The sequence below is a fragment of the Pongo pygmaeus genome, chromosome X, assembly GCF_028885625.2.
Source record: "Pongo pygmaeus isolate AG05252 chromosome X, NHGRI_mPonPyg2-v2.0_pri, whole genome shotgun sequence".
In the NCBI taxonomy this organism is placed as follows: Eukaryota; Metazoa; Chordata; class Mammalia; order Primates; family Hominidae; genus Pongo; species Pongo pygmaeus.
The window spans coordinates 71,335,819-71,354,126 of record NC_072396.2 but is presented as its reverse complement, the minus strand read 5'-3'; the positions used below and the strand labels follow the sequence as shown (position 1 = coordinate 71,354,126).

The 18,308-nt window shown below is 40.8% G+C and overlaps 1 protein-coding gene across 4 annotated transcripts in view; it reads left to right on the top strand.

The window, feature by feature from the left end:
• Positions 1 to 18,308, top strand: part of OPHN1 (oligophrenin 1) — a 388,712-nt gene that overhangs the window by 217,874 nt on the left and 152,530 nt on the right. For all 4 annotated transcript variants that reach the window (XM_054471934.2, XM_063660731.1, XM_063660732.1 and 1 more), the window contains 6 exons: positions 836 to 936; positions 5,769 to 5,860; positions 10,211 to 10,289; positions 12,890 to 12,923; positions 13,442 to 13,504; positions 14,419 to 14,493. In XM_054471934.2, coding sequence (XP_054327909.1) covers positions 836 to 936; positions 5,769 to 5,860; positions 10,211 to 10,289; positions 12,890 to 12,923; positions 13,442 to 13,504; positions 14,419 to 14,493 — 444 coding nt within the window. The remainder of the gene's footprint in view (positions 1 to 835; positions 937 to 5,768; positions 5,861 to 10,210; positions 10,290 to 12,889; positions 12,924 to 13,441; positions 13,505 to 14,418; positions 14,494 to 18,308) is intronic.

The following is an 18,308-nucleotide window of genomic DNA, read 5'->3' as shown; positions in this document are numbered from 1 at the left end:
AAATAATTAATTGGTGAGATAGTAAATTTTTGTTTTTTAAAAATATGTCTCATAAAAAATAAATACAAAATAAGACACTGGGCCCAGCGCTGTGGCTCATGCCTGTAATCCCAGCACTTTGGGAGGCCGAGGCATGCAGATCATGAGGTCAGGAGATCAAGACCATCCTGGCTAACATGGTGAGACCCCGTCTCTACTAAAAAAAATACAAAAAGTTAGTTGGGCGTGGTGGCAGGCGCCTGTAGTCCCAGCTACTTGGGAGGCTGAGGCAGGAGAATGGTGTGAACCCGGGAGGTGGAGCTTGCAGTGAGCTGAGATTGCGCCACTGCACTCCAGCCTGGGTGACAGAGCGAGACTCTGTCAAAAAAAAAAAAATTAAAACAAACAAAAACAACACTGATAGGGTTCTTAACTAATTCGGTGTTAAAAAGGAATGGAGAGGAGGAAAGAGTTAAAAGATATGTAGAGTCATGTACAGGTTAGAAGGGGCATAACCCAATGACCAATCACATGGAGCACTTATAGAGACAGCGAAGTAAATGACAATAGTCTCCAGCTTCTGGGATATATGGTGATACAATTTATAGGGAACACGGCAGGGAGAGTAGGTTTTGAGCAAGCCAGAAGCAGCTGTGGGAAGCAGTTGGTGAAGGTTAGAATCTCCCTGTGTGCAGTAGGTAGGTGGCTATGGAAGGAGGGCGGTCAGGGCAAGGGCAGGGCTGGATCTGAAGTTTGACTCTGATGAGCAATGTGTAAATAGCTTCCATCTTAGGGGATGACTTCCTATACAGCTAAAATAGTTATTCTGTCTGCTCACTTTTACTTGTCCTTGTAGGGGCTTTAGGAATATCCTGGGTGAAATACTATTGCCAGTATGAGAAAGAGACCAAAACACTCACCATGACGCCTATGGAGCAGAAGCCAGGTGCTAAGCAGGTCAGTTGTTGTTTGCACCATATTTTTGGAAATGGATCTATGACTGTTTCTCAGAAAAGAATATATGTTGACCTAGTATCAAATCATCAAGTTCATCACTGTTACGTGAAGCCATGACTTTATATGTACACCTTGGCCTAAGTTTGAGTCAGATAGCACTGAGTTGAGTGAAAAATTTCTCTGTTGATTAGAGCAAGCCTTTTGAAAGTGCCGGTAGTCTTTCAAACCAGTTATTTTTACAAGTGCCAGTCACATTGTACAGTCAACTATGTAAAAATATGGATGAATTAACTTTTAAGAATGCTCTACTCTTGTATTCTTTAAAATAGCAAGTTTTAAAAATATGAATTGAATTCCAAAATTCCTTTTTTTACAGGAATGTGTTTATGGCCCACAGTTGGAATAACCGATACTCACATTCTATGTACTACTCAAATATCTTTAAGCAGTTAATCTCTCTTTTTCTGCCCTCCAAACCTTCTCTCACTCCTGAAAATGACAAGATAAATTTAACACACTGAAAAAAATAGTTTACTCACCTGGAAGAACCTGATCTTTTACAAACACACACACACACACACACACACACACACACAGATACACACATGGGAGTTCCTTAAGATAAAAGCTGATCTTTAGACAAGATTGTTTATATTCTAAAAGTAGTTCAATGTGCGTCTTTCCCCTTTAACTGGCTCTCAGACAGGGTCTTAGTGCATGATTTTTAAGCATTTGCACTCTTTACAAATTGTTTGTTGGAAGTGCTTCAAGGGTTATTTGTTAGCATTGAAAGTAGTACATGAAGACCCAATTTAGGTAGGGAGGAATTTGGGGAAAAATTGGGACAGTTTCTCTCCCTTGCTGATCCTTTTCATGGAAGATCTCTCTTGTGTGGCTTGCTCATGTTGAATTAGAGAGGATGGAAATGTGCTTTCAGGCAATTGTTTTGGAGTGAGGGTGGTCTTTTAACCACAAGATTTACCTCCCTGCTTTAATGTGCTTTGGTGATGGGATGGACTTGTAGAAGATGTTGTATCAAACAGAGTTTCTGGAATCCTCGGCTATGCTTTATTATTATTATTATTATTATTATTATTTGTGATGGAGCTTCACTCTTGTCGCCCAGACTGGAGTGCAATGGCACAATCTCGGCTCACAGCAACCTCCGCCTCCCGGGTTCAAGCAATTCTCCTGCCTCCGCCTCTTGAGCAGCTGGTATTACAGGTGTGCACCACCACACCCAGCTAATTTTTGTATTTTTAGTAGAGATGGAGTTTCACCATGTTGGCTAGGCTGATCTCGAATTCCTGACCTCAGGTGATCCTCCTGCCTTGGCCTCCCAAATTGCTGGGATTACAGGTGTGAGCCACGGCTCCAGTTACTGTGCTTTTATCATGGGCCAGTTACTCATTCAAAACCCTCCTCAGTTTCCAGTCTGCCAATTGCCAAGGCACCTTTCAGTGTGGTTCCAATAAATTCATCCTGTGTTTTAGCACTGATTTGTTCCAAGTCAGTCAGAACTTAGCTGATGAATCTGACTAGGAAGTGCTTATAAGCAACACTGGCCTGCAGTCTCTTTCTTTTATTTTTCTACACACATTACTTTTCAAATACTGGAGAGGAAAGCTCCTTTTGTAGGCAGTAATTTCATTTAGGCACTTTCTCTGAGGCTGCTCAGAAGTGCTTATTGCAAACCCCAAGACAGAGTCAGCAGATACCACTTTCATATCCTCCTGACAGAAGCCAGCAAGCCCTCCTTTTAGCTTTTCTTTCCCTCTTCTCTTTTCATTGAGTAGCTGCTTGCAAAACTGCAATGGTGGTGGCCTGAGCATTTTTAGTGTGGTATTCCTTATGGAATGGAAAGAAGAACTTAGTTACTCACAAGGCAGAGGGAGGTGGTGGGAGTTACTTGGATTTCCCCAAATTGGAGTTGGAAGTGATTTCTTCCTGTCAGTTCTCTGTTTCAGTTCTTAATACTAGTTTGTATTTTACAATTATAAATTTTACAAATAAATGATACCATAATAATAACACTACAAAAACCACTATTTCTTGAATACCTGCTGTGTGCCAGACACTGAGCTAGACCCTTCTGTCATATTCATGCTCCTCATTTACCCTCCTAGGAGCTATGTGAAGTCAGTGCCCCCAATTTCTGTAGGAAGTGAGACCAAGTTGAAGATGCAGGAATTGGCCATCTTTCTGACTGTGGCACTTACTATAGTGTTGGTCCCACTACTTTAGCCTGTCAGCTCTCATCTGTGTTTTCATGGTCAATTTTCTGATCATCTTCTCAAATGATAATTTATTAGATCTTCATCCCTTCCCTGTTAGGAATTTGTGGTCAGAAGAAGGAGTACTGCAATCTGAATCTTCAGACCTGTGTTTAAATTTTAGCTCTGTGGTCTGGTAGCTTTTTGACCTTGAGTAAATTGCCTAATGTTGCTCAGTCTTAGTTTCCTCATCAGAAAAGTGGTAAGGATGATAAAGTAGTTCATAAACATTTATTGAGCACTAAGTATTTGCAAGGTACTGGAGGTATAAAGATGAATACTGTTCATGTCTTCGAAGACTTCCTAGTCAAGTGGTGAAATTAAACATAAAAATAGGACATTTTAATATTACGTGCAAAGCACATAGTGGGCAATGTGTTGGTTTGAAGAAGGATTTTTGAGGAAGTGAAAGCTGAACTGCAGTTTGTAGTATAAGTAAGAGTTTAGTCAGGCAAAGAAGATAGACAAGGTCATTTTGGGTGGAGGGATTAATATAGGCAAAGTCATGCAATCATGAAATAGCATGATATGTGTGTGAAATAAGAGTACTTTTGCATTGTAGGGGCATTAAACAGGTGAGCAGTCGCTGGAGATGAGATTGGAATGATGGGCAGGGCCTAGGTCCCTGAGCTGCAATGTCATTGAAGCTGAGGACATTGAGAATTTAAAGAGAAAGAGTGAGTCTGTGACTTTGCTCATAATTCTCATTTTGAAAGACTAATGTGTGACATCCCACATTTGGGGGTAGAAAGGCATACTGAAGGATTAATTTAGAGTTGAGTTGTTATAGTGCAGGAGCAAGGAAAGATTGGCCTGCAAGTGTTTGAGTGTGCTGATGAGCAAGAAGTATTGGGTAATGAGCCACGTGGGCCAGTTTGTATGTCATAGTATGTAGGCACCTGGGCAGTGTTTCCTAACTTGAGATACCACAGTGGGTTGTGTTATTCCCATTTAATAGATTGTGAAGTTAAGACTTAGAGATGGAATATGATTTATTTATTTATTTATTTTTGAGACAGAATCTCACTTTGTCACCCAGGCTGGAGTGCAGTGACACGATCTTGGCTCACTGCAGCCTCTGCCTCCCAGTTTCAAGCGATTCTCCTGCCTCAGCCTCCCGAGTAGCTGGGATTACAGGTGCCCACCACTGTGCCTAATTTTTGTATTTTTACTAGAGAGGGGTTTTGCCATGTTGACCAGGCTGGTCTCCAACTCCTGACCTCAGGTGATCCACCTGCCTTGGCCTCCCAAAGTGCTGGGATTACAGGCATGACCTGCTGTGTTTTGGCCAGGGTCACATAGCTGGTAAATGGTATAACTGAGACAAGACCCTAGGTCTTAAACTTTCTTGTGTGTTGCTATTTCCACTATATCAATTCGGATGACTTTGGGTATGCTGCTTTACCTCTTTAAGTGTCATTTCTCTATAATGGTTGTTAACAAGAAAAGTGGCTTAAAAATACCTAGCATAGGCTGGACACGGTGGCTTACGCCTGTAATCCCAGCACTTTGGGAGGCTGAGGTGGGTGGATCACAAAGTCAGGAGTTCGAGACCACCCTGACCAACATGGTGAAATCCCGTCTCTACTAAAAATACAAAAATTAGCCGGGCATGGTGCGCACCTGTAATCCCAGCTACTCAGGAGGCTGAGGCAGGAGAATCGCTTGAACCCTGGAGGCGGAGGTTGCAGTGAGCTGATATCGCACTACTGTATTCTAGTCTGAGTGATGGAGCAAGACTCCGTCTCAAAAAAAAAGAATACGTAGCGTAATATATGGCACATAGTAAGTGATAAATGTTACTTCTCTTACCTGTATCACATGATCTCTGTTGAGATAAGAGAGGAAATCTGAACAAGGTGAGACTGTAGAATTTTAGTCTGTGGACACAGTGGGTTTTAATTCCCTTAATTACCTACAGGACTAAAGTGGGCCACACTGTCCTTGCTGCACATATGAAATATCAAATGCCACCATGACTAATACACACATTTACTATTTCCTCTACTTTTGCACTACCTTTGGAGTGACTACATTTGTGATTTCTGTCATCCTAAAGAGTCTGGAGTTGGGAGACAGAAATGTTTTTCTCCCTCCTTCATCTGCCACTTTAATGGAAGCTTCTTTGCTCAGCTACCCTCTGACTTTCTAAGGGAGGTTTTAGACAGCCACTTACCCCGTCACAATTTCCCTCCCTAGAGGCCTCATGAAAATTTTATTCTGTACACTTAATGCCATTCAGGCAGCCCATTTCTCTTACACTCCCCTTACATGATGTGTATTGAGCTTCCTATTAAGTCTTCCTTCTTGGGAAAGAGTGCTGGATGACTCTGAACAATTTCTCCTGGTCTCAGCCGTTAATTCTTGGAGCGGGGAGAAACCATCTGCCATCTTGCTGCAAATACTGTTTGAAGGGACAAGATTCTCAGTGAGTCTACACATTGCTCCTGCTGCCTTGACCAGACGCCTTCCAAGTGACACTGAAGACACTGTAGGAAGCAGAAACAGCTTCTGTGTCTTTTTTTAAAAAATTGCCTGTTAATTCTTGTTTCATATCAGGGGCCCTTGGACTTAACACTGAAGTACTGTGTGAGAAGGAAGACGGAGTCTATCGACAAGAGGTTCTGTTTTGACATAGAGACTAATGAAAGGTAAGCTGTGCCGCTGTGAATTGGCAATGTCCCCACGTACCAGATGCTTAGCCTGGGTAGGTCTTTTATTTTCCTCCGTCATCCCACGTTGATGACAATGAGTAAGTCTATTCGGGACTTTGTTGTGAGTCTACTCAAGCCAGCTCTTCTGGCTGCCCTTCCCAGGGATCCCTGCTAGAGCTGGCCCAGTGCTGCTTTTCTCTGTGCAAGCTTCTATCAGCTTTGCCTCACTTGCTCTGGGAAGAAAAAGTCTCTCCTGGGATTTAATTTGCTATCAGATGTGCAAAAGGTCAACATTTGGTGATCTTGCAAGAAGGAAAGGATAACAAAGCTCATTCTTTGTTAAATCTCCTAATATCACATAAAAGAACAAATGAATTGGCACACATTTTTGAGGGAGGGAAGATGGGGTAGAGGGTGGTGGTGTTATTAGAAAGTCATTTCCCCCCATTTGGTGCAAAAATGATGCAGACCTTCCCTACTTTACAGATACTCATATGAACTGGAAATAGTGTGATTATCACATTTCAGATCTTACAGCTAAGGCTTGCACATTTTGGACTTCGTTGTGTTTGTTTCTCCCCAGTGCCCTCTTCTTTTACTTGAACCTGAGCAGTTTTATCAGAGGAGAATTTTAACCATTAAAATTTCAAGGGAATGCATTTGGCATTATTGTGGAGAAAGACATGCTTTATAGTTGGGTGGTTGTACCAAAATAAACCGAATAAATCTGTTTCTAGATTTTATCTCAACCTTTTATTTCTAGATGTTAGATACTTAGTAATAGAATAGAATTTTGCAAAATGATCAGATTGCTAGAAAGGAACTTGAAGGGTGCATTACAATATCGTGTGAACAAAACTAGCAGTGACTGGGATCATAACAATCAGACTAAATGATGAGGGCATTTTTTAAAAAATTGGGGAATAAAGGACTTAGCTTGTTTCCTTATTTCAAAATGGAGAGATTATTGTTTGACCCTCACAATTTCGATTTGTGAATCTATGTCATTTCTTTGTTAAAAATGGATGATCCCAAGTGAGGTGGCTCTGGAAGTATATATTGTTGCCAGTAACCATGAGACTGTCACTCATTTTCCTGATAGCCTCAGTTCCAGTAGGAAGCGGAAAATTACTGTTGGCTGTGGCTTCCCTTTTATGCAAATAATATCCCCAACTCAAGCAGTTGCAAACAGTTTGTCCCCGTGGTTAGGGGCTAGGATCAATTTATGTTTCTTGTACCTGGTGCTATGCATGGCTCATAAGTACTAAATTTGATGTTTATTTTTAAGTGTGTTTTTTTCTTATCCTAGAATGCTGAAGAATTTTTGACACTAGAACCCAGGGATTAAAGTTTTGATGCATCTACACTTTTAGTTATTATATACTGTGCACTTTACAAAACATTCCCTCATTTAATCTACCCCCCATTTTACCAGTGAGGAAACTGAGACCCACATACATTTAACTGACTTGCCCAACTAAAGTCACATAGTAAATGGTGAGGCTGAGCTCAAACCCTGGTCTGTAGGTCTCCAAAGCCCATGCTGGTTTCTTTTTGTTTGTTTTGAGATGGTGTCTCTCTCTCTTGCCCAGGCTGGAGTGCAGTGGTGCACAACCTCCACCTCCTGGGCTCAAACAAGTCTCCTGCCTCAGCCTCCTGAGTAGCTGGGACTACAGGCGTGTGCCACCATGTCCAGCTAATTTTTGTATTTTTAATAGAAATGGGGTTTCACCATGTTGGCCAGGCTTGACTTGAACTCCTGGCCTCAGGACATCCACCTGCCTCGGCCTCCCAAAGTGCTGGGATTATAGGCGTGAGCCACTATGCCTGACTCCATGCTGTTTTTAGTTTTTTTATATTGTCTATTATAAGCAGAAGAAACAAGCTGCAAAATAGAGCGTTAAATATAATGATGAACAGGTGCTGAGGCCCCTCTCCGCATGTGGAGTCTTTTGAGTGACATGACATCTGCTTTTCTGGCTAGTCAATCTGATATAAGGAACAGAGTCAGGCTTCCTAGCAGGCATCAGGCAGCTGTACTCACATTCCCTGGAGCACAGAGCAAAGGGCTCTTTGAGCCACTTTTTCTATGTCAGGAAGAGAGGATAAGATTTTTTATTTTTTTAACTTTTAATTTTTTAGAGAGAGGGTCTTACTCTGTTGCCCAGGTTGGTTTGCAGTGGCACAGGTTCAAGCGATCCTCTTGCCTGAGCCTCCTGAGTAGCTGGGACTGACAGGTGTGCACCACCATATCTGGCTAATTTTTTATTTTTTGTAGCTATGGGGCCTTGCTATGTTGCCCAGGCTGATCTTCAGCTCCTGGCTTGCAGTGATTCTCTTGTGTCAGCCTCCCAAAGTGCTCATATTACAGGTGTGAGTCACTGTACCTGGTTCTAAATTTAGGCTCTTAGCAGTATTTAAAATGACAGGCTCATAGCAAGGCAGAGCTTGAAATGTTTTAATAACAGCAACAACAATAATTATAATAATAATAAAAACAATTGCTAACATTTGCCAAGTACCTCCTTTGTGACAGGCACTGTTATCAGCCATTTAAGTGTATAATTTCCTTTAGTCGTCACCACAGTCACATGAGGGAGGTGATGTTATTTGAATTTTGGTTTGTGAATCTGTATCATTTTTGTGTTAACAATGGATGACCCCATTCAAGATGGCTGTGGAAGTATATATTGTTGCCAGTAACCACAAAACTGTCATTAAGAGGTGCTTTAATGAAGTAAGAGAAGGTAGGACAGGAACCCCATGATTCCAGCAGGTAGAACAGGATTCCTATGATATCAGTAATGGAAAGGACCTCCCAGCTCCTGTGTTCCAGCACCCTTTCAGATAGAGAAACTGAGGTCTAGAAAGGCCTAGTTACTTATCCAGGGTGGCTGAACTCTCTTGGCATGCTTTTATCATTCTATGACTCTAGGAGAGGTCTCATCTTATCACAGAATTTGTGGAAGGAACAATGTTTTCCTAATGGCTCAGCAAGCCAAGAGAATGCAAGGAGACTTTATACCTTGCATAAAGTACGGTTAATCTCAAAATTCCAGTTGAGTCACAAAGATCTAAAAGGACCATAAAGAGCATAACAACTTGGGATATCTCTGGGTAGTTAGTAGTGTCTTAGTCCATTTGTGATGTTATGACAAAATACCTGAGACCCAGTAATATATAAACAACAGAAATTCATTTGTCACATTTCTAGAAGCTGGAAGTCCAAGCAGTTTCAGTGTCTGGTGAGGGCCTGGTCTCTGTTTCCAAGATGGCATCTTGTTGCAGTGCCCTCCAGAGAGCACCAACACCGTGTCCTCATATGTCAGACGAGATGGAAGGGAATGAACCTACTCTTTCAAGTTTTTGTAAAAGGGCCCTAATCCCATTCATGAGGTTCTACCCTTATGACTAACTCACCTCCTAAAGGTCCGATTTCTTAATATCATCACATTGGTAGTTAAGTTTCAACCTATGAATTTTGGGGAATATTCAGACCACAGCAGGTAGCCTGCAAATAAATAGAATAAAACAGGGTTTGAAGCCGTGTGCCAGGCAGAAGAGGCCTTATATTGTAGTAGTGAAGAATATGGCTGCTGGACCAGACTTTCTGGATTTAAGTCCTGTCTCTAGTAGTTCCCTGCTATATGACCTTGGATAATTACTCTGTGCCTCAGTTTCCCCTTCTGTGAAATAGAGATGATTACTATAACTGCCTTATTGTATATATTAATTAGGTTAATATACATAGTTTACTTGGAACAAAATTTGTCACCTAGTAAGCATTCAGTAAATATTAGTTGTTTTTATTAGTCATAAAATTGCTTATTAGCCAAAACGCCTCCTCCCTGTGTCTTAGCCAGTACTCATGTTGTTGAATTTATTCCAACTCAAAAAGTTTCTTGGACATTGCAGGTGCTAGAAGAAGCAAAGCCATTTTACTGAGAGATGAATGTGCCTGTGATGTACATGCTCATTCCTAGAGCTCAGACGAAGTGGCTGGCTTCCAACAGAGTAAGGCAGTAAGAGCCTTTGTTTGGTTCAAGCACAATGGGGCCAATTTAGGTGTGCATTATGGAGGCGTCTTGACAGTTACCTTCCTATTTCTTGCAGGATCTTGGCACAAGGCCACCAAGATACCAACCCCGCCTCCATGGTTCCCAAAGTTACTGTTCTCTAAATTGCCTATTGTTTTCTTGAATAAAAGAGATTTTGAAAAATTAGTATTCTGTAGGCCTATGCTTGTTCAGTGTGACAACCTCCAGGGCAGAGAGGGACCCTAGATCACAAGACTCCATTCTCTCAGATGAATTTTCTACTTTATACTTATCATTTTTTCCCCCTCAGGCCAGGAACCATCACTCTGCAGGCCCTTTCAGAAGCTAACAGAAGGCTATGGATGGAAGCCATGGATGGGAAAGAACCTGTGAGTTACCTGACGCTGGGGAAACCTCCCCAGCATATGCCAGTGTATGAGTGCCCTCTAGTGGTATCACTGGGTCTCAGACAATTAAATGGTAATGGATTGTTCAGTCTCAGTTTTAGAGCTGTAAGGAATTGTTTCCACATCTCTTAGCAGGTAAGGCAACTGGAGTTCCAGAAAGGTTGAGGGACTTTTCTGAGACCACCCTCAGAGAAAACATCAAAACTGGGCTTAGAATGCAGATCTCTCAGCTCCCTGCTCTAGTGTTAGACTATGTAGCTATGCCCATAAGCTTTTCTTCAGAAAGAATTAAGCCATTTTCAGGTTATAAAATCAATATGTGTTAATTAATTAATATGTGTTAATATGAAAAATACTTGCCATAGTTATAAATAGGCACTTATTAAACATTTATTCAGAATGATTTTTCTGCCTCACCCTTATACCACCAACTCAGTTTATTCTCTTTGAGGGTACAGCTGGTAGCGGAAATGGCATTGCCATCCTGTATCACAAGATGTACCGTTCCATTTAGAACACCGTTACGCAGGAGGACAAGCAATCCCTTGAAAGGGTTACTGATTAGCATCAAGCGACCAATAGGAACAGTTGGAAATAATTGAAAAACATTCTGGTTTCTTAGTGGTATATTAAATAATATCAGCTTCCTGGTATTGGAGTTCCAAAAGCTTGGATATAGGTACTAGTTCTGCCATTAAATGGCTATGTGACCCTGGGCAAATCATTTCATCTCTCTGAGATTCAGTTTTCTTCTCAGTAAAAGGGCTTTAATAATTTCTTTCTACCTATCTCACAGGGTTGCTTAGAAAAACCAGATGGAAGTCATCTTGTAAACCACAATGTGCTAGCCGATCTTAATGATGGGATACAAAACTCCTAAGATCCAGCAGTGTTCAGATACAGTCTTATTTCTTTGCTTAATTCAAGTGAAAAACTGGCTAGGAGGGAAAATGCATTCTAGGTTTTTCTTTCTATGCGTCCTCAGTATCCTGGAGAATTTAGAGGAGTAACTAGATCCCAGATTGCACTTACAGTAAACTGGAAGGTAGCAGGAGAGACTTGGTATTCTGAGCACTGCCATTCAGAAAATATTCTAGCACTGTCTTCCTTTTGTCACCTCCCAGAAACCTGCTGCTGAACTCTTTCATGCTTGTGACGTTTCTGTAGGCAGATGCTGGGAAGCTCAGCAAGGCATTTATCTTTCAATTCCCTCTCCCAAGTTTGCTCTCCCTTTAGGTTTTCAAGAATCAAAGGATGCAGATGGCTTTCTGTGGAGAATGATGTGAGCACATGGGCCCACTGAATGTAGATCCATACCAACTTGATCATGGCAGATTTTCCCACAAATCCCTTGTTTAGAAAAGTAGCAGCAAGGTCTGGCTGGCACAGAAATATCTCCCACTGAAATATCTGTGGGCATACACACATATGCAGAACTTATTTTAAGGAGAGGCTGTTCAAACAGACTCTTAACAGATGGCATATAGAGGGCTCATTTCCTGCAGCCTCACATTGCTAATGTTGTTGCTCCTTTACTAAACACTCCAGTTCACTAGTCTTACAAATCTCATCCATGCCTTTGCCTAAACTGTCAAAGAAGATCAGGGCTTGAAGGAATGTCTGCTCCAACCCTGATCACTTTACTGATATAAATTTTGAGATCTGGAGAATGGAAAGGGCATGCCCAAAATTTCTTAAGAGGTAGAGGTAGAGCCAGAACTAGACTTCAAGAGTCAACAATCTTCTTTCTGGTCTCTCACGTAGCTATCACAGCGCATACTCCAAGACAACACAGACAAATCTTGGTGTATTCATGGATCTCTTTCAGATGGACATTTGCCTTTCCACGGAGAAGTATTCATCAACCAGTCTTTGAGGGTGGGAGATTGGTGTTAGGAACATTTAAATTTTATAATACCCATTAGACAGGTACATAGCCATGAGGAAAACACTTTCCTGGTCTCTTGCTTTATCATAAAAATGCCCCAGGTGTTACATAAGTAAATATCTAAGATGGATTGGCTACAACTGTAGCTATGGTGAACTATGTGAAATTCAGTGTAATTTTCAGGGATTGTTCAAGTATTTTCTTTCTTTCTTTTTTTTTTTTTTTTTGACAGAGTCTCACTCCATTGCCCAGGTTGGAGTGCAGTGGTGTGAGCTCAGCTCACTGCAGCCTCCACCTCCTGGGTTCAAGAGATTCTCCTGACTCAGTCTCCCAAACAGCTGGGATTACAGGTGCACGCCACCATGCCTGGCTAATTTTTGGATTTTTGTAGAGACAGGGTTTCACGATGTTTATCAGGCTGGTCTTAAACTCCTGACCTCAAGTGATCTGCCCACCTTGGCCTCCCAAATTGCTGGGGTTACAGGCATGAGCCACCACGCCTGGCCTGTTCAAGTATTTTCTAGCAATCTTGGCAAAACAGTTATGTTTAGCCCACTTGACTATTTTTTTAACATCCTGGAGTTTCTAATCATTTTTAATGCCTATCTGGGGAAAGATATTTAATATTATGTTCTCTGTTTTCCTATATTGATTGACAATAGCCATGGATCTTTCTGTTTATCTTCTTTTGTAGATCTACCACAGCCCTATAACAAAACAGCAAGAAAGTGAGTCACTCAAGTTTTTGGTCTACTAGCATTATAAACTGCCAGCTGTCCTATTCGTAGTAAATACCATCATTAATGATGTGTACTACTAACACAAGTCAGAATATGATTGCCTTTGTGTGAAATAAAATTCAGCCATATATTTTTTAAATGTGTCTGGTAATTGAACTAAGGTAGACACTTTGTGTTAGCTTACATCGTGGGTAGAGAAATATATCCTTCCTGTTCTGGAAGCATGATAGGAATTGTATTTTTAGGCTAACATTTCACATTTTTAGGCTAGCATTGTCATGGTGAAAGCAGACAATGCAAAGGGCTAAATATAAGTATTTTGTGTTATAAGAGTTAAAATGTTAAACCTCCCCTGAAAAAATGAATCTTTTCATTTAAGGGTGACTGGAAATGAGCAACCAAAAACCCTTAGCTCTCTCAATGCAGTCCCTTTGCATGGTCATTAAATGTTTAATAGGTGACACCTGTTGCAGCAGGCGCTAACTCTTTTCCTTTGCTTGAAACAGTGGAGCTAAATGAAGTGGGCTTCAAGTTTGTCAGGAAGTGCATCAATATTATTGAGACCAAAGGTAAGATCTGAACCATAGTCTTGGCATTGTCTGAATCTCATTGTCTGAATCTCGTCACTCTGATTTTATCCCGGGCAATTTCTCTGAAGTAGCGTTTTAGGAATGAAGACTGTTTATAAAGCTTGTGTAGTAGATGCAAGCTAGAAAATTTCAGAAAATTCTAAACTAGTGGTATGCAAGCATATTTGGATAATTTGTGGATTCCTGCTTTTAAAGAGCTTATAAGTTTATAAAGTATTCTCAAATAGTACCTGGCACTCCTTAAGCAGTGTCATGATGGTTCTATCCTAAATGATCAAGAGTTCAATTTCTGCCACAGTACATACTGGTATAAAAATTGATGGGGGCAGAGCCAAACTCAGGGAGATGTGGAATCAGCATTCTTCCTGGTTGCCAATACTCCCTGGTTTCCTTCTGAGGATATTTAGACTGTGGGCAAGTGTAGTATGTGAATCAAGTCTCTTTGTTCTTTGAAATGTTTTTTTTAGTCTTTCTTGGTGCAGGAAATGGCCTTTTGTTTCACAGCTGCCTTACTCCAGCCCTCTCCTGATTTACATCACTGCTTAGAAGCAACTTGAGGGTTGATCCTTCCTCCTTTTTCAATTAAATGAACTTCTTTCTAAGATGGCAGCACCATTCTCAGCTTTCTGCTGCTGCCCAAACTAAGCATATGCTTCTATTTACTATAGAGTTTGTTTTCTTCTCTTCAGATTAATGAGGGCTTGGTATACTCCAAATGAAAGGATGGATAATTTGGAGAGATGCTTTAGGACTATTTCCCTGTTACAGGGAAGCCTGGAGAACTTGGAGTATGTAGTGTGACCCCTTCCTATCTGAATTGACTCTAGTGTACCAGGGGGAGATGACAACTCTAGCTATACAGGTGAAATTAACCTGATTTTTTCCTCCACTAGGGATCAAGACAGAAGGGTTGTACCGCACTGTGGGAAGCAATATTCAGGTTCAGAAGCTGCTGAATGCCTTTTTTGGTAACAGTTTTACTTTGATAATTCTTATTGGGAGTACTTTATGTGTTACAAAGAAATGTGACTGGAAGAGAAAGGAGACACTGCTAAAATGTGGTAGAATAGTTGAAAAAAATATTTTCTAAAGTAAAACATACACATACTTGCCCACCCTGGGCAGAGTCAATCGTACCTTGAAAATGGCTGTCATCTCTCCTTCCCATTCACTCCAGAAACCCTCAGCAATACAACTTCTTTCCCTACATCTCAACTGGAACTGCGTTGCCAGGCTTAGTCGATATCTTCTTACCAAATCCAGTGAATACTTTTGAGTTTCTGTCTTACTTGATCTCCTTGTTGACCACTTTCTCTTTTTTGAAACTTTCTCCTTACATGACTTCGTGACTTCCATAACACATCAGCGCTCTTCTGATTCTTCTCACTTTTTTTTTTTTTTTTTGAGACAGGGTCTAGCTCTGTCACCTAGGCTGGAGTGCAGTGGCATGATCATGGCTCACTGCATCCTCAACCTGAGCCTCCTGAGTAGCTGGGACTATAGGCGTGTGCCACTACACCAGGCTGATTTTTAATTTTTTTGTAGCGATGGGGTCTCGCTATATTCCCTAGGCCGGTCTTGAACTTCTGGCCTTCAATCATCCTCTTGCCTTTGCCTCCTAAAGTGCTGGGATTACAGGCATGAGCCACAATGCCTGACCTCTTCTAACATCTTATAGGATTCCTTTTCAATAACTTGCTGAACCTTTATCTTTCTGTTTTTTACACCTTGACTGAGTGTTTCCTACAGTTCTATCTTTGTTCTTGGTTTACTTCTTTTTTTTAATATGTTTTTCTATTGATTGATTTTTTTTGTTCTGGTTATGGCTCACATTTTTGTTTCTTAACATTTCTTGTAATCTTTATTGGTTGCTGGATATTGTGACTTACTGAATGTCTTGATTTTGTTGATTTCTTTTAAAGAGGACTGAATTTTGTTTTGTGGGCAGTTATTTGTGGATCAATTTGATTTATTTGAGTCTTCTTTTTAAGCTTTGTTGGGCCAGATATAAAGTATCCACCCCCAGGTAAGGTTGTTGAGCTCTTTTTCTACATAGCTCACTCTTCTCTGGTACTGTGCCTTGCTAATTATAGCTGCTTCAACCTTCCTAAACTTTGATCCTTATCTCTTCAGCTGAGCAAGACTTCCATGCTCAGCTTGAGTTCCCACTCCATCTGCTGCAATCTAAAAAGTGCTTTTAAGAAGCAAGCTGTGGAGAAGGTAGCAGTTATCTTGTTTGTATCCCTCTTCTCAGAGTCATAGTCCTGTGTTGTCTGTTGCTCAATAACTACATGCAGGAGTTTCCTATATACTGTCCAGTTTTCTAGTTGTTACAGCAGGAAGGCAAGTCTGATACCAGTTAGTCCACCATGGCTGGCAGTGGTATTCTCTCTTTATGCTTTTTACTAGCACCTCTATGCTGACAACTCACAAAATATCTGTTCCAGACATCATCTGATGAGTTCTAAATGCAAATATTCACTTGCCCACTGCACCTGTGCTTCTCAGTAATATTAAGGTCATGGCACATATCAGAATGATCATCTTTATATAGCATGCTTGGGAAAATGGACATCACTGAGGCAAGAAGCCCTAAAGCCTGAGGGAATCAATATTGGAGTCTCTGCACAAGCTCTCTTTATGTAGATGGTTCAAAGGTATCTACCTGCATTTCTCTCCCTGCAAACCTACCCTTCTTCCTTTCATGGGTGGCAGTGAAGCATCTTGTAAGCTGAGTTTTCACAGTGTCAGAGAACAAATTGAGTGTGGAAAACTGCAGTTTGGATAAACTACATATTTTTTGGTCCTTACTGTGATGCTAATCTCTCACAAGCCTGCAGGTCTGACAACCAACCCTACTCACATTTGAGGATGTTACAGCACTCAGTCATAGCAGGTGTGGTTTTTGAATTCCAGATTACATCATTAGTACCTCAGCATCTGTTTTCATTAATCACCTTACATTCTTGACTTTTAAAAATTTGGATTGCTTATTCCTGGTCAATTTGCAACCCATCTCATTAGCTAAGGACACTTTTTCATATGTAAATCAGCTGACAGCATGGTCCAGCATGTTGAATCTCTGAAAAATTATTGAACTCAGATATTTATTCGGATAACTATTGAACTATTGAAAATTCTGTTTCCAGTATCACTACATTCTTATATCTGTTGTATAATAAGCTAAAAAATGCCATGCCAGGCATCCCACTGATTCTCTTATGGGCTTTAATAGGACTGAAGTGGCTCCTTCAAATCACACATGGCAGTACAATTTGATTCAAGTATTAAGGAAAGTGGTAGAGTTGGTGTATTTCTTTTATTCAAAACCATCCTCCAAATATTAACTCTCATAGGAATATCTAAAATATAGACCAGGAATTCTAGATATAAATATTGATAGATACAATATAAAACTGTTAACTTCCTTATTTGTATATGAAAGTGGCAACCCCGATCCCTGCCCCAAATGTATGCAACTCCAGATGTGGTGATGATCCTCATTCATTTATTCATTGAGCAAATATTTGTGTGCCTACCCGAGCATCAGGCATTGTGTTTAGGGCAGTGGATTGAAAAGTGAACATATTCCCTGTGTTTTCCACCTTTGTGGGGCTTACATTCTACTGGGAAACTGTCTCTCAGTTACCTTTCAATGTCTAGTTAAGTGGGGAGACCTTCCTTCTAAGTTTCTTTCATGTGGTGTCCTCTGGCGTGTCTCACTGGGATCCTCAAAGCTGTCCTGCTTCTTTTCACCCTTTCCTGATCTAGTCTCATACCACTAGGGGCTTGTTGCCTTGGCTGCATGTGGACCCATCATGATTTATCCTGGAGGGTGAACATCCATTGCCTTTTGGTTATGTAACATCTCTCCCTCCTTTTTTTTTTCTTATGTCTCATGCTCTATGCTAGTCAAAAGGATACTTCTTGTTATTTTTTTTTTAACCTAAACAACCCTCAGCCTTCTTTCCCTATGACATCTCCTGTAACTTGTAACTGTAGGCTTTCTTCTATCGTTTACTAAAGCCTTTTCTTCTTCCCCTACACTAAAGTTTGTCTTTTTGGGAAATAAAGTATAACACAGAGTATAAAGTCAAAGGCAACACATTCATAATCAATAGTTATTTTCAATCACGCTGTTGGTTGGTTGATCACATTCCTTGCCTACACCAGATTTTTGTATGATGCTTTATGTTAATAGGTTTTATGTGAGGATTAGAATCTTCACTGGTGCTAGATCCATTGTAAGCCACCTTGGCACAGAGAAGCCAATCTGATTATCTCAGGGACAACTTGGAACCTCATGTAAGAGTTCTGTTTCGGAAGGGGAACATCACATACTGGGGCCTGTTGTAGGGTTGGGGGAGGGGAGAGGGATAGCATTAGGAGATATACCTAATGTAAATGATGAGTTAATGGGTGCAGCATACCAAGACGGCACATGTATACATATGTAACAAACCTGCACGTTGTGCACATGTACCCTAGAACTTAAAGTATAAAAAAAGTATATATAATAATTAAAAACAAAGTTTAAATCATAAAAAAAGAGTTCTGTTTCTCTTTCCTTTATCAAGTTATAACTATCTTATTAATGAAAATGCCCCCCATTGTCATTATAGTCTTAATAATCATGTTGTGCTCCAGAGACTCTTAAGTATTTCACAATGGAGCAGATGGGTGAGATGAGGCATGGACAGCAATGAGACTGGTTGTATCAGCAGGGGCTCTTGATAGAGTTGAGCCTGGTTGGCAGCCATAAACAGGGAAGTGTTGTTCCCAC